The following is a 16,831-nucleotide window of genomic DNA, read 5'->3' as shown; positions in this document are numbered from 1 at the left end:
ATTATACTGCTCTGGCTGTCCTGCGGGTAATTATACTGCTCTGGCTGTCCTGCAGGTAATTATACTGCTCTGGCTGTCCTGCGGGTAATTATACTGCTCTGGCTGTCCTGCGGGTAATTACACTGCTCTGGCTGTCCTGCGGGTAATTATACTGCTCTGGCTGTCCTGCAGGTAATTATACTGCTCTGGTTGTCCTGCGGGTAATTATACTGCTCTGGCTGTCCTGCGGATAATTACACTGCTCTGGCTGTCCTGCGGGTAATTATACTGCTCTGGCTGTCCTGCGGGTAATTATACTGCTCTGGTTTTCCTGCGGGTAATTATACTGCTCTGGCTGTCCTGCGGGTAATTACACTGCTCTGGCTGTACTGCGGGTAATTATACTGCTCTGGCTGTCCTGCAGGTAATTATACTGCTCTGGCTGTCCTGCAGGTAATTATACTGCTCTGGCTGTCCTGCAGGTAATTATACCGCTCTGGCTGTCCTGCGGGTAATTATACTGCTCTGGCTGTCCTGCGGGTAATTATACTGCTCTGGTTGTCCTGCGGGTAATTATACTGCTCTGGCTGTCCTGCAGGTAATTATACTGCTCTGGCTGTCCTGCAGGTAATTATACTGCTCTGGCTGTCCTGCAGGTAATTATACTGCTCTGGCTGTCCTGCAGGTAATTATACCGCTCTGGCTGTCCTGCGGGTAATTATACTGCTCTGGCTGTCCTGCGGGTAATTACACTGCTCTGGCTGTCCTGCGGGTAATTATACTGCTCTGGCTGTCCTGCGGGTAATTATACTGCTCTGGCTGTCCTGCAGGTAATTATACTGCTCTGGCTGTCCTGCGGGTAATTACACTGCTCTGGCTGTCCTGCGGGTAATTACACTGCTCTGGCTGTCCTGCGGGTAATTATACTGCTCTGGCTGTCCTGCGGGTAATTATACTGCTCTGGCTGTCCTGCAGGTAATTATACTGCTCTGGCTGTCCTGCAGGTAATTATACTGCTCTGGCTGTCCTGCAGGTAATTATACTGCTCTGGCTGTCCTGCAGGTAATTACACTGCTCTGGCTGTCCTGCAGGTAATTACACTGCTCTGGCTGTCCTGCGGGTAATTACACTGCTCTGGCTATCCTGCGGGTAATTACACTGCTCTGGCTGTCCTGCGGGTAATTACACTGCTCTGGCTGTCCTGCAGGTAATTATACTGCTCTGGCTGTCCTGCGGGTAATTATACTGCTCTGGCTGTCCTGCGGGTAATTATACCGCTCTGGCTGTCCTGCGGGTAATTATACTGCTCTGGCTGTCCTGCGGGTAATTATACTGCTCTGGCTGTCCTGCGGGTAATTATACTGCTCTGGCTGTCCTGCAGGTAATTATACTGCTCTGGCTGTCCTGCAGGTAATTATACTGCTCTGGCTGTCCTGCAGGTAATTATACTGCTCTGGCTGTCCTGCGGGTAATTATACTGCTCTGGCTGTCCTGCGGGTAATTACACTGCTCTGGCTGTCCTGCGGGTAATTATACTGCTCTGGCTGTCCTGCAGGTAATTATACTGCTCTGGTTGTCCTGCGGGTAATTATACTGCTCTGGCTGTCCTGCGGATAATTACACTGCTCTGGCTGTCCTGCGGGTAATTATACTGCTCTGGCTGTCCTGCGGGTAATTATACTGCTCTGGTTTTCCTGCGGGTAATTATACTGCTCTGGCTGTCCTGCGGGTAATTACACTGCTCTGGCTGTACTGCGGGTAATTATACTGCTCTGGCTGTCCTGCAGGTAATTATACTGCTCTGGCTGTCCTGCAGGTAATTATACCGCTCTGGCTGTCCTGCGGGTAATTATACTGCTCTGGCTGTCCTGCGGGTAATTATACTGCTCTGGTTGTCCTGCGGGTAATTATACTGCTCTGGTTGTCCTGCGGGTAATTATACTGCTCTGGCTGTCCTGCAGGTAATTACACTGCTCTGGCTGTCCTGCAGGTAATTATACTGCTCTGGCTGTCCTGCAGGTAATTATACTGCTCTGGCTGTCCTGCAGGTAATTATACCGCTCTGGCTGTCCTGCGGGTAATTACACTGCTCTGGCTGTCCTGCGGGTAATTATACTGCTCTGGCTGTCCTGCGGGTAATTATACTGCTCTGGCTGTCCTGCGGGTAATTACACTGCTCTGGCTGTCCTGCGGGTAATTATACTGCTCTGGCTGTCCTGCGGGTAATTACACTGCTCTGGCTGTCCTGCGGGTAATTATACTGCTCTGGCTGTCCTGCGGGTAATTACACTGCTCTGGCTGTCCTGCGGGTAATTACACTGCTCTGGCTGTCCTGCGGGTAATTATACTGCTCTGGCTGTCCTGCGGGTAATTATACTGCTCTGGCTGTCCTGCAGGTAATTATACTGCTCTGGCTGTCCTGCGGGTAATTATACTGCTCTGGCTGTCCTGCGGGTAATTATACTGCTCTGGCTGTCCTGCGGGTAATTACACTGCTCTGGCTGTCCTGCGGGTAATTATACTGCTCTGGCTGTCCTGCAGGTAATTATACTGCTCTGGCTGTCCTGCAGGTAATTATACTGCTCTGGCTGTCCTGCAGGTAATTATACTGCTCTGGCTGTCCTGCGGGTAATTACACTGCTCTGGCTGTCCTGCAGGTAATTACACTGCTCTGGCTGTCCTGCAGGTAATTATACTGCTCTGGCTGTCCTGCAGGTAATTATACTGCTCTGGCTGTCCTGCAGGTAATTATACTGCTCTGGCTGTCCTGCAGGTAATTACACTGCTCTGGCTGTCCTGCGGGTAATTACACTGCTCTGGCTGTCCTGCAGGTAATTACACTGCTCTGGCTGTCCTGCAGGTAATTATACTGCTCTGGCTGTCCTGCAGGTAATTATACTGCTCTGGCTGTCCTGCAGGTAATTATACTGCTCTGGCTGTCCTGCAGGTAATTACACTGCTCTGGCTGTCCTGCAGGTAATTATACTGCTCTGGCTGTCCTGCGGGTAATTACACTGCTCTGGCTGTCCTGCAGGTAATTATACTGCTCTGGCTGTCCTGCGGGTAATTATACTGCTCTGGCTGTCCTGCAGGTAATTATACTGCTCTGGCTGTCCTGCGGGTAATTATACTGCTCTGGCTGTCCTGCAGGTAATTACACTGCTCTGGCTGTCCTGCAGGTAATTATACTGCTCTGGCTGTCCTGCGGGTAATTACACTGCTCTGGCTGTCCTGCAGGTAATTATACTGCTCTGGCTGTCCTGCAGGTAATTATACTGCTCTGGCTGTCCTGCGGGTAATTATACTGCTCTGGCTGTCCTGCAGGTAATTATACTGCTCTGGCTGTCCTGCGGGTAATTATACTGCTCTGGCTGTCCTGCAGGTAATTATACTGCTCTGGCTGTCCTGCGGGTAATTACACTGCTCTGGCTGTCCTGCAGGTAATTATACCGCTCTGGCTGTCCTGCAGGTAATTATACCGCTCTGGCTGTCCTGCGGGTAATTATACCGCTCTGGCTGTCCTGCAGGTAATTATACTGCTCTGGCTGTCCTGCGGGTAATTACACCGCTCTGGCTGTCCTGCAGGTAATTATACTGCTCTGGCTGTCCTGCAGGTAATTATACTGCTCTGGCTGTCCTGCGGGTAATTATACTGCTCTGGCTGTCCTGCAGGTAATTATACTGCTCTGGCTGTCCTGCGGGTAATTACACTGCTCTGGCTGTCCTGCTGGTAATTATACCGCTCTGGCTGTCCTGCAGGTAATTATACTGCTCTGGCTGTCCTGCGGGTAATTATACCGCTCTGGCTGTCCTGCAGGTAATTATACCGCACTGGCTGTCCTGCAGGTAATTATACTGCTCTGGCTGTCCTGCAGGTAATTATACCGCTCTGGCTGTCCTGCAGGTAATTATACCGCTCTGGCTGTCCTGCAGGTAATTATACTGCTCTGGCTGTCCTGCGGGTAATTACACTGCTCTGGCTGTCCTGCGGGTAATTAAACTGCTCTGGCTGTCCTGCGGGTAATTACACTGCTCTGGCTGTCCTGCGGGTAATTATACTGCTCTGGCTGTCCTGCAGGTAATTACACCGCTCTGGCTGTCCTGCAGGTAATTACACTGCTCTGGCTGTCCTGCAGGTAATTATACTGCTCTGGCTGTCCTGCAGGTAATTACACCGCTCTGGCTGTCCTGCGGGTAATTATACTGCTCTGGCTGTCCTGCAGGTAATTATACTGCTCTGGCTGTCCTGCGGGTAATTATACTGCTCTGGCTGTCCTGCGGGTAATTATACTGCTCTGGCTGTCCTGCAGGTAATTATACTGCTCTGGCTGTCCTGCAGGTAATTATACTGCTCTGGCTGTCCTGCAGGTAATTATCCTGCTCTGGCTGTCCTGCGGGTAATTATACTGCTCTGGCTGTCCTGCAGGTAATTATACTGCTCTGGCTGTCCTGCGGGTAATTATACTGCTCTGGCTGTCCTGCGGGTAATTATACCGCTCTGGCTGTCCTGCGGGTAATTATACTGCTCTGGCTGTCCTGCAGGTAATTATACTGCTCTGGCTGTCCTGCAGGTAATTACACTGCTCTGGCTGTCCTGCAGGTAATTACACTGCTCTGGCTGTCCTGCGGGTAATTATACTGCTCTGGCTGTCCTGCAGGTAATTATACCGCTCTGGCTGTCCTGCGGGTAATTATACTGCTCTGGCTGTCCTGCGGGTAATTATACCGCTCTGGCTGTCCTGCGGGTAATTATACTGCTCTGGCTGTCCTGCGGGTAATTATACCGCTCTGGCTGTCCTGCGGGTAATTATACTGCTCTGGCTGTCCTGCGGGTAATTATACTGCTCTGGCTGTCCTGCGGGTAATTATACTGCTCTGGCTGTCCTGCGGGTAATTATACCGCTCTGGCTGTCCTGCGGGTAATTATACTGCTCTGGCTGTCCTGCGGGTAATTATACCGCTCTGGCTGTCCTGCGGGTAATTATACAGCTCTGGCTGTCCTGCGGGTAATTATACTGCTCTGGCTGTCCTGCGGGTAATTATACTGCTCTGGCTGTCCTGCAGGTAATTATACCGCTCTGGCTGTCCTGCTGGTAATTATACCGCTCTGGCTGTCCTGCAGGTAATTATACTGCTCTGGCTGTCCTGCGGGTAATTATACTGCTCTGGCTGTCCTGCAGGTAATTATACTGCTCTGGCTGTCCTGCGGGTAATTATACTGCTCTGGCTGTCCTGCGGGTAATTATACTGCTCTGGCTGTCCTGCAGGTAATTATACTGCTCTGGCTGTCCTGCGGGTAATTATACTGCTCTGGCTGTCCTGCAGGTAATTATACTGCTCTGGCTGTCCTGCAGGTAATTATACTGCTCTGGCTGTCCTGCAGGTAATTATACTGCTCTGGCTGTCCTGCAGGTAATTATACTGCTCTGGCTGTCCTGCAGGTAGTCCACTAATATCTCCCGTGAATCTATAGAAAGCATTTAAATGGAGGATCTTTGTGATCCCTCTGGGATCCGCTTTGTTTATACGACATTACTCTCCTCCTATGCACCAGTCACACAACTTATTCCCACACGTTAGGTGAGCGGACTCAAACACGTCTCTTCAACGCTCTCTCCTCCCTGTCTCCCTTTCCACCCCCCTCCCAGCCCACATCTACGGCACATCCCCTTCCCCCCAGAAGCTGCTCTCTTTTGCCTCCTACCTAAGGCTGCTCTCTCTTTCCCCCACCCGAGGTTGCTCTCTTCCCCTTCACTAAAAGCTTCTCTAATTTATCCCCATCCGTGGCTGCTCACCCACTCCCTCACTGAGTCTCCTTCCCCTTTATTGCTTTAAATCCCCCCTCCCCTTGCCCGAGTCCCCTCCCCCGGCCCGAGTCCCCTCCCCCGGCCCGAGTCCCCTCCCCCGGCCTGAGTCCCCTCCCCCTTCTCTGAGTCCCCACCCCCTACTCTGAGTCCCCACCCCTTTCTCTGAGTCCCCACCCCTTTTTCTGAGTCCCCACCCCTTTTTCTGAGTCCCCACCCCCTTCTCTATGTCCCCACCCCCTTCTCTGAGTCCCACCCCCTTCTCTGAGTCCCCACCCCCTTCTCTGAGTCCCCATCCCCTTCTCTGAGTCCCCACCCCCTTCTCTGAGTCCCCACCCCTTTCTCTGTGTCCCCACCCCTTTCTCTGAGTCCCCACCCCCTTCTCTGTGTCCCCACCCCTTTCTCTGTGTCCCCACCCCTTTCTCTGAGTCCCCACCCCCTTCTCTGAGTCCCCATCCCCTTCTCTGAGTCCCCACCCCCTTCTCTGAGTCCCCACCCCTTTCTCTGTGTCCCCACCCCTTTCTCTGAGTCTCCACCCCCTTCTCTGTGTCTCCACCCCCTTCTCTGAGTCCCCACCCCCTTCTCTGAGTCCCCACCCCCTTCTCTGAGTCCCCATCCCCTTCTCGGAGTCCCCACCCCCTTCTCTGAGTCCCCACCCCTTTCTCTGTGTCCCCACCCCTTTCTCTGAGTCCCCACCCCCTTCTCTGAGTCCCCACCCCTTTCTCTGTGTCCCCACCCCTTTCTCTGAGTCCCCACCCCTTCTCTGTGTCCCCACCCCTTTCTCTGAGTCCCCACCCCCTTCTCTGAGTCCCCACCCCCTTCTCTGAGTCCCCACCCCTTTCTCTGTGTCCCCACCCCTTTCTCTGAGTCCCCACCCCCTTCTCTGAGTCCCCACCCCTTTCTCTGTGTCCCCACCCCTTTCTCTGAGTCCCCACCCCTTCTCTGTGTCCCCATCCCTTTCTCTGAGTCCCCACCCCTTTCTCTGTGTCCCCACCCCTTTCTCTGTGTCCCCACCCCCTTCTCTGAGTCCCCATCCCCTTCTCTGAGTCCCCACCCCCTTCTCTGAGTCCCCACCCCTTTCTCTGTGTCCCCACCCCTTTCTCTGAGTCCCCACCCCCTTCTCTGAGTCCCCACCCCTTTCTCTGTGTCCCCACCCCTTTCTCTGAGTCCCCACCCCTTCTCTGTGTCCCCACCCCTTTCTCTGTGTCCCCACCCCCTTCTCTGAGTCCCCATCCCCTTCTCTGAGTCCCCACCCCATTCTCTGAGTCCCCACTCCTTTCTCTGTGTCCCCACCCCTTTCTCTGAGTCCCCACCCCCTTCTCTGAGTCCCCACCCCTTCTCTGTGTCCCCACCCCTTTCTCTGTGTCCCCACCCCTTTCTCTGTGTCCCCACCCCTTTCTCTGAGTCCCCACCCCCTTCTCTGAGTCCCCACCCCTTTCTCTGAGTCCCCACCCCTTCTCTGTGTCCCCACCCCTTTCTCTGAGTCCCCACCCCCTTCTCTGAGTCCCCACCCCCTTCTCTGAGTCCCCACCCCTTTCTCTGTGTCCCCACCCCTTTCTCTGTGTCCCCACCCCTTCTCTGAGTCCCCATCCCCTTCTCTGAGTCCCCACCCCCTTCTCTGAGTCCCCACCCCTTTCTCTGTGTCCCCACCCCTTTCTCTGTGTCCCCACCCCCTTCTCTGAGTTCCCATCCCCTTCTCTGAGTCCCCACCCCCTTCTCTGAGTCCCCACCCCTTTCTCTGTGTCCCCACCCCTTTCTCTGAGTCCCCACCCCCTTCTCTGAGTCCCCACCCCTTTCTCTGTGTCCCCACCCCTTTCTCTGAGTCCCCACCCCTTTCTCTGTGTCCCCACCCCTTTCTCTGAGTCCCCACCCCTTCTCTGAGTCCCCATCCCCTTCTCTGAGTCCCCACCCCTTTCTCTGAGTCCCCACCCCTTTCTCTGAGTCCCCACCCCCTTCTCTGAGTCCCCACCCCTTTCTCTGTGTCCCCACCCCCTTCTCTGAGTCCCCATCCCCTTCTCTGAGTCCCCACCCCCTTCTCTGAGTCCCCACCCCTTTCTCTGTGTCCCCACCCCTTTCTCTGAGTCCCCACCCCCTTCTCTGAGTCCCCACCACTTTCTCTGTGTCCCCACCCCTTTCTCTGAGTCCCCACCCCCTTCTCTGAGTCCCCACCCCTTTCTCTGTGTCCCCACCCCTTTCTCTGTGTCCCCACCCCTTTCTCTGAGTCCCCACCCCTTCTCTGTGTCCCCACCCCCTTCTCTGTGTCCCCACCCCTTTCTCTGAGTCCCCACCCCTTCTCTGTGTCCCCACCCCTTTCTCTGTGTCCCCACCCCTTTCTCTGAGTCCCCACCCCTTTCTCTGTGTCCCCACCCCTTTCTCTGAGTCCCCACCCCCTTCTCTGATTCCCCACCCCTTCTCTGAGTCCCCACCCCCTTCTCTGAGTCCCCACCCCTTTCTCTGTGTCCCCACCCCTTTCTCTGAGTCCCCACCCCCTTCTCTGAGTCCCCACCCCTTTCTCTGTGTCCCCACCCCTTTCTCTGAGTCCCCACCCCCTTCTCTGAGTCCCCACCCCTTTCTCTGTGTCCCCACCCCTTTCTCTGAGTCCCCACCCCTTCTCTGTGTCCCCACCCCTTTCTCTGAGTCCCCACCCCCTTCTCTGTGTCCCCACCCCTTTCTCTGAGTCCCCACCCCTTCTCTGTGTCCCCACCCCTTTCTCTGTGTCCCCACCCCTTTCTCTGAGTCCCCACCCCTTTCTCTGTGTCCCCACCCCTTTCTCTGTGTCCCCACCCCCTTCTCTGAGTCCCCATCCCCTTCTCTGAGTCCCCACCCCCTTCTCTGAGTCCCCACCCCTTTCTCTGTGTCCCCACCCCTTTCTCTGAGTCCCCACCCCCTTCTCTGAGTCCCCACCCCTTTCTCTGTGTCCCCACCCGTTTCTCTGAGTCCCCACCCCTTCTCTGTGTACCCACCCCTTTCTCTGTGTCCCCACCCCCTTCTCTGAGTCCCCATCCCCTTCTCTGAGTCCCCACCCCCTTCTCTGAGTCCCCACCCCTTTCTCTGTGTCCCCACCCCTTTCTCTGAGTCCCCACCCCTTTCTCTGAGTCCCCACCCCCTTCTCTGAGTCCCCACCCCTTCTCTGTGTCCCCACCCCTTTCTCTGTGTCCCCACCCCTTTCTCTGTGTCCCCACCCCTTTCTCTGAGTCCCCACCCCTTTCTCTGAGTCCCCACCCCCTTCTCTGAGTCCCCATCCCCTTCTCTGAGTCCCCACCCCCTTCTCTGAGTCCCCACCCCCTTCTCTGAGTCCCCACCCCCTTCTCTGAGTCCCCACCCCCTTCTCTGAGTCCCCACCCCTTCTCTGTGTCCCCACCCCCTTCTCTGAGTCCCCATCCCCTTCTCTGTGTCCCCTCCCCTTCTCTGAGTCCCCACCCCCTTCTCTGAGTCCCCACCCCTTCTCTGTGTCCCCTCCCCTTCTCTGAGTCCCCACCCCCTTCTCTGAGTCTCCACCCCTTTCTCTGTGTCCCCACCCCTTTCTCTGAGTCCCCACCCCCTTCTCTGAGTCCCCACCCCCTTCTCTGAGTCCCCACCCCCTTCTCTGAGTCCCCCTCCCCTTCTCTGAGTCCCCATCCCCTTCTCTGAGTTCCCACCCCCTTCTCTGAGTCCCCACCCCCTTCTCTGAGTCTCCACCCCCTTCTCTGAGTCCCCTCTCCCTGCCTAAGTCCCTCCCCCTTGCCTGAGTCTCCTCCCCCTTGCCTGAGTCTCCTCCCCCTTGCCTGTGTCCCCTCCCCCTCCTCTGTGTCCCCTCCCCTTCATGAGTCTCCTCCCCTTCTCTGAGTCTCCTCCCCCTCTCTCCTCCCCCTGCAGGTTAATGGGGTGAACGTGGTGAAGGTTGGGCACAAGCAGGTGGTGTCCCTGATCCGTCAGGGGGGCAGCCACCTCAGTATGAAGGTCGTGTCTGTGAGCCGCAAACCAGAGAGCGAGGAGGCCATGCGTAGGAGGGGTGAGAGCGCGCGGGGCGGGGCCTCAGCACAGGGGGCGGGGCCTCAGCACAGGGGGCGGGGCCTCAGCCCGATACTGCCTGATCGGCTATGCACAGAGCAGTGATAAGGGGTTTATAGCGCTATAAATGCCCTGATAGCGGGATACTGCCTGATCGGCTATGCACAGAGCAGTGATAAGGGGTTTATAGCGCTATAAATGCCCTGATAGCGTGATACTGCCTGATCGGCTATGCACAGAGCAGTGATAAGGGGTTTATAGCGCTATAAATGCCCTGATAGCGGGATACTGCCTGATCGGCTATGCACAGAGCAGTGATAAGGGGTTTATAGCGCTATAACTGCCCTGATAGCGGGATACTGCCTGATCGGCTATGCACAGAGCAGTGATAAGGGGTTTATAGCGCTATAAATGCCCTGATAGCGGGATACTGCCTGATCGGCGATGCACAGAGCAGTGATAAGGGGTTTATAGCGCTATAAATGCCCTGATAGTGCGATACTGCCTGATCGGCTATGCAAGAGCGGTGATAAGGGGTTTATAGCGCTATAAATGCCCTGATAGCGTGATACTGCCTGATCGGCTATGCACAGAGCAGTGATAAGGGGTTTATAGCGCTATAAATGCCCTGATAGCGTGATACTGCCTGATCGGCTATGCACAGAGCAGTGATAAGGGGGTTATAGCGCTATAAATGCCCTGATAGCGGGATACTGCCTGATCGGCTATGCACAGAGCAGTGAAAAGGGGTTTATAGCGCTATAAATGCCCTGATAGCGGGATACTGCCTGATCGGCTATGCACAGAGCAGTGAAAAGGGGTTTATAGCGCTATAAATGCCCTGATAGCGGGATACTGCCTGATCGGCTATGCACAGAGCAGTGATAAGGGGTTTATAGCGCTATAAATGCCCTGATAGCGGGATACTGCCTGATCGGCTATGCACAGAGCAGTGATAAGGGGTTTATAGCGCTATAAATGCCCTGATATCGGGATACTGCCTGATCGGCTATGCACAGAGCAGTGATAAGGGGTTTATAGCGCTATAAATGCCCTGATAGCGGGATACTGCCTGATCGGCTATGCACAGAGCAGTGATAAGGGGTTTATAGCGCTATAAATGCCCTGATAGCGGGATACTGCCTGATCGGCTATGCACAGAGCAGTGATAAGGGGTTTATAGCGCTATAAATGCCCTGATAGCGCGATACTGCCTGATCGGCTATGCACAGAGCAGTGATAAGGGGTTTATAGCGCTATAAATGCCCTGATAGCGGGATACTGCCTGATCGGCGATGCACAGAGCAGTGATAAGGGGTTTATAGCGCTATAAATGCCCTGATAGTGCGATACTGCCTGATCGGCTATGCAAGAGCGGTGATAAGGGGTTTATAGCGCTATAAATGCCCTGATAGCGTGATACTGCCTGATCGGCTATGCACAGAGCAGTGATAAGGGGTTTATAGCGCTATAAATGCCCTGATAGCGTGATACTGCCTGATCGGCTATGCACAGAGCAGTGATAAGGGGGTTATAGCGCTATAAATGCCCTGATAGCGGGATACTGCCTGATCGGCTATGCACAGAGCAGTGAAAAGGGGTTTATAGCGCTATAAATGCCCTGATAGCGGGATACTGCCTGATCGGCTATGCACAGAGCAGTGAAAAGGGGGTTATAGCGCTATAAATGCCCTGATAGCGTGATACTGCCTGATCGGCTATGCACAGAGCAGTGATAAGGGGTTTATAGCGCTATAAATGCCCTGATATCGGGATACTGCCTGATCGGCTATGCACAGAGCAGTGATAAGGGGTTTATAGCGCTATAAATGCCCTGATAGCGCGATACTGCCTGATCGGCTATGCACAGAGCAGTGATAAGGGGTTTATAGCGCTATAAATGCCCTGATAGCGGGATACTGCCTGATCGGCTATGCACAGAGCAGTGATAAGGGGTTTATAGCGCTATAACTGCCCTGATAGCGGGATACTGCCTGATCGGCTATGCACAGAGCAGTGATAAGGGGTTTATAGCGCTATAAATGCCCTGATAGCGCGATACTGCCTGATCGGCTATGCACAGAGCAGTGATAAGGGGTTTATAGCGCTATAAATGCCCTGATAGCGGGATACTGCCTGATCGGCTATGCACAGAGCAGTGATAAGGGGTTTATAGCGCTATAACTGCCCTGATAGCGCGATACTGCCTGATCGGCTATGCACAGAGCAGTGATAAGGGGTTTATAGCGCTATAAATGCCCTGATAGCGCGATACTGCCTGATCGGCTATGCACAGAGCAGTGATAAGGGGTTTATAGCGCTATAAATGCCCTGATAGCGGGATACTGCCTGATCGGCTATGCACAGAGCAGTGATAAGGGGTTTATAGCGCTATAAATGCCCTGATAGCGGGATACTGCCTGATCGGCTATGCACAGAGCAGTGATAAGGGGTTTATAGCGCTATAAATGCCCTGATAGCGCGATACTGCCTGATCGGCTATGCACAGAGCAGTGATAAGGGGTTTATAGCGCTATAAATGCCCTGATAGCGGGATACTGCCTGATCGGCTATGCACAGAGCAGTGATAAGGGGTTTATAGCGCTATAAATGCCCTGATAGCGCGATACTGCCTGATCGGCCATGCACAGAGCAGTGATAAGGGGTTTATAGAGCTATAAATGCCCTGATAGCGTGATACTGCCTGATCGGCTATGCACAGCGCAGTGATAAGGGGTTTATAGCGCTATAAATGCCCTGATAGCGTGATACTGCCTTATCGGCTATGCACAGAGCAGTGATAAGGGGTTTATAGCGCTATAAATGCCCTGATAGCGTGATACTGCCTTAGCGGCTATGCACAGAGCAGTGATAAGGGGTTTATAGAGCTATAAATGCCCTGATAGCGGGATACTGCCTTATCGGCTATGCACAGAGCAGTGATAAGGGGTTTATAGCGCTATAAATGCCCTGATAGCGTGATACTGCCTTATCGGCTATGCACAGAGCAGTGATAAGGGGTTTATAGCGCTATAAATGCCCTGATAGCGTGATACTGCCTGATCGGCTATGCACAGAGCAGTGATAAGGGGTTTATAGCGCTATAAATGCCCTGATAGCGCGATACTGCCTGATCGGCTATGCACAGAGCAGTGATAAGGGGTTTATAGCGCTATAAATGCCCTGATAGCGCGATACTGCCTGATCGGCTATGCACAGAGCAGTGATAAGGGGTTTATAGCGCTATAAATACCCTGATAGCGCGATACTGCCTGATCGGCTATGCACAGAGCAGTGATAAGGGGTTTATAGCGCTATAAATGCCCTGATAGCGGGATACTGCCTGATCGGCTATGCACAGAGCAGTGATAAGGGGTTTATAGCGCTATAAATACCCTGATAGCGCGATACTGCCTGATCGGCTATGCACAGAGCAGTGATAAGGGGTTTATAGCGCTATAAATGCCCTGATAGCGGGATACTGCCTGATCGGCAATGCACAGAGCAGTGATAAGGGGTTTATAGCGCTATAAATGCCCTGATAGCGGGATACTGCCTGATCGGCTATGCACAGAGCAGTGATAAGGGGTTTATAGTGCTATAAATGCCCTGATAGCGGGATACTGCCTGATCGGCTATGCACAGAGCAGTGATAAGGGGTTTATAGCGCTATAAATGCCCTGATAGCGGGATACTGCCTGATCGGCTATGCACAGAGCAGTGATAAGGGGTTTATAGCGCTATAAATGCCCTGATAGCGCGATACTGCCTGATCGGCTATGCACAGAGCAGTGATAAGGGGTTTATAGCGCTATAAATGCCCTGATAGCAGGATACCGCCCGATCGGCTATGCACAGAGCAGTGATAAGGGGTTTATAGCGCTATAAATGCCCTGATAGCGCGATACTGCCTGATCGGCTATGCACAGCGCAGTGATAAGGGGTTTATAGCGCTATAAATGCCCTGATAGCGTGATACTGCCTTATCGGCTATGCACAGAGCAGTGATAAGGGGTTTATAGCGCTATAAATGCCCTGATAGCGTGATACTGCCTTAGCGGCTATGCACAGAGCAGTGATAAGGGGTTTATAGAGCTATAAATGCCCTGATAGCGGGATACTGCCTTATCGGCTATGCACAGAGCAGTGATAAGGGGTTTATAGCGCTATAAATGCCCTGATAGCGTGATACTGCCTTATCGGCTATGCACAGAGCAGTGATAAGGGGTTTATAGCGCTATAAATGCCCTGATAGCGTGATACTGCCTGATCGGCTATGCACAGAGCAGTGATAAGGGGTTTATAGCGCTATAAATGCCCTGATAGCGCGATACTGCCTGATCGGCTATGCACAGAGCAGTGATAAGGGGTTTATAGCGCTATAAATGCCCTGATAGCGCGATACTGCCTGATCGGCTATGCACAGAGCAGTGATAAGGGGTTTATAGCGCTATAAATACCCTGATAGCGCGATACTGCCTGATCGGCTATGCACAGAGCAGTGATAAGGGGTTTATAGCGCTATAAATGCCCTGATAGCGGGATACTGCCTGATCGGCTATGCACAGAGCAGTGATAAGGGGTTTATAGCGCTATAAATACCCTGATAGCGCGATACTGCCTGATCGGCTATGCACAGAGCAGTGATAAGGGGTTTATAGCGCTATAAATGCCCTGATAGCGGGATACTGCCTGATCGGCAATGCACAGAGCAGTGATAAGGGGTTTATAGCGCTATAAATGCCCTGATAGCGGGATACTGCCTGATCGGCTATGCACAGAGCAGTGATAAGGGGTTTATAGTGCTATAAATGCCCTGATAGCGGGATACTGCCTGATCGGCTATGCACAGAGCAGTGATAAGGGGTTTATAGCGCTATAAATGCCCTGATAGCGGGATACTGCCTGATCGGCTATGCACAGAGCAGTGATAAGGGGTTTATAGCGCTATAAATGCCCTGATAGCGCGATACTGCCTGATCGGCTATGCACAGAGCAGTGATAAGGGGTTTATAGCGCTATAAATGCCCTGATAGCAGGATACCGCCCGATCGGCTATGCACAGAGCAGTGATAAGGGGTTTATAGCGCTATAAATGCCCTGATAGCGCGATACTGCCTGATCGGCTATGCACAGCGCAGTGATAAGGGGTTTATAGCGCTATAAATGCCCTGATAGCGCGATACTGCCTGATCGGCTATGCACAGCGCAGTGATAAGGGGTTTATAGCGCTATAAATGCCCTGATAGCGGGATACTGCCTGATCGGCTATGCACAGAGCAGTGATAAGGGGATTATAGCGCTATAAATGCCCTGATAGCGTGTTACTGCCTGATCGGCTATGCACAGAGCAGTGATAAGTGGTTTATAGCGCTATAAATGCCCTGATAGCGGGATACTGCCTGATCGGCTATGCACAGCGCAGTGATAAGGGGTTTACAGCGCTATAAATGCCCTGATAGCGGGATACTGCCTGATCGGCTATGCACAGCGCAGTGATAAGTGGTTTACAGCGCTATAAATGCCCTGATAGCGGGATACTGCCTGATCGGCTATGCACAGAGCAGTGATAAGTGGTTTATAGCGCTATAAGTGCCCTGATAGCGCGATACTGCCTGATCGGCTATGCACAGAGCAGTGATAAGGGGTTTATAGCGCTATAAATGCCCTGAAGCGTGATACTGCCTGATCGGCTATGCACAGAGCAGTGATAAGGGGTTTATAGCGCTATAAATGCCCTGATAGCGGGATACTGCCTGATCGGCTATGCACAGCGCAGTGATAAGGGGTTTATAGCGCTATAAATGCCCTGATAGCGCGATACTGCCTGATCGGCTATGCACAGCGCAGTGATAAGGGGTTTATAGCGCTATAAATGCCCTGATAGCGCGATACTGCCTGATCGGCTATGCACAGCGCAGTGATAAGTGGTTTATAGCGCTATAAATGCCCTGATAGCGCGATACTGCCTGATCGGCTATGCACAGCGCAGTGATAAGGGGTTTATAGCGCTATAAATGCCCTGATAGCGGGATACTGCCTGATCGGCTATGCACAGCGCAGTGATAAGTGGTTTATAGCGCTATAAATGCCCTGATAGCGGGATACTGCCTGATCGGCTATGCACAGAGCAGTGATAAGGGGTTTATAGCGCTATAAATGCCCTGATAGCGGGATACTGTCTGATCGGCTATGCACAGAGCAGTGATAAGGGGTTTATAGCGCTATAAATGCCCTGATAGCGGGATACTGCCTGATCGGCTATGCACAGAGCAGTGATAAGGGGTTTATAGCGCTATAAATGCCCTGATAGCGGGATACTGCCTGATCGGCTATGCACAGCGCAGTGATAAGGGGTTTATAGCGCTATAAATACCCTGATAGCGCGATACTGCCTGATCGGCTATGCACAGAGCAGTGATAAGGGGTTTATAGCGCTATAAATGCCCTGATAGCGGGATACTGCCTGATCGGCTATGCACAGAGCAGTGATAAGGGGTTTATAGCGCTATAACTGCCCTGATAGCGCGATACTGCCTGATCGGCTATGCACAGAGCAGTGATAAGGGGTTTATAGCGCTATAAATGCCCTGATAGCGCGATACTGCCTGATCGGCTATGCACAGAGCAGTGATAAGGGGTTTATAGCGCTATAAATGCCCTGATAGCGGGATACTGCCTGATCGGCTATGCACAGAGCAGTGATAAGGGGTTTATAGCGCTATAAATGCCCTGATAGCGGGATACTGCCTGATCGGCTATGCACAGAGCAGTGATAAGGGGTTTATAGCGCTATAAATGCCCTGATAGCGCGATACTGCCTGATCGGCCATGCACAGAGCAGTGATAAGGGGTTTATAGAGCTATAAATGCCCTGATAGCGTGATACTGCCTGATCGGCTATGCACAGCGCAGTGATAAGGGGTTTATAGCGCTATAAATGCCCTGATAGCGTGATACTGCCTTATCGGCTATGCACAGAGCAGTGATAAGGGGTTTATAGCGCTATAAATGCCCTGATAGCGTGATACTGCCTTAGCGGCTATGCACAGAGCAGT

At 53.0% G+C, this 16,831-nt stretch overlaps 1 protein-coding gene across 1 annotated transcript in view; it reads left to right on the top strand.

The window, feature by feature from the left end:
* Window positions 1-16,831, top strand: part of SHANK3 (SH3 and multiple ankyrin repeat domains 3) — a 246,252-nt gene that overhangs the window by 62,286 nt on the left and 167,135 nt on the right. Inside the window, exon 3 of the mRNA XM_075599237.1 lies at window positions 9,639-9,774. Coding sequence (XP_075455352.1) covers window positions 9,717-9,774 — 58 coding nt within the window. The 5' untranslated portion in view covers window positions 9,639-9,716. The remainder of the gene's footprint in view (window positions 1-9,638; window positions 9,775-16,831) is intronic.

Source organism: Ascaphus truei, chromosome 5 (assembly GCF_040206685.1).
Source record: "Ascaphus truei isolate aAscTru1 chromosome 5, aAscTru1.hap1, whole genome shotgun sequence".
NCBI classification, from domain to species: domain Eukaryota; kingdom Metazoa; phylum Chordata; class Amphibia; order Anura; family Ascaphidae; genus Ascaphus; species Ascaphus truei.
This window is presented reverse-complemented; position numbering and strand designations above follow the sequence as displayed.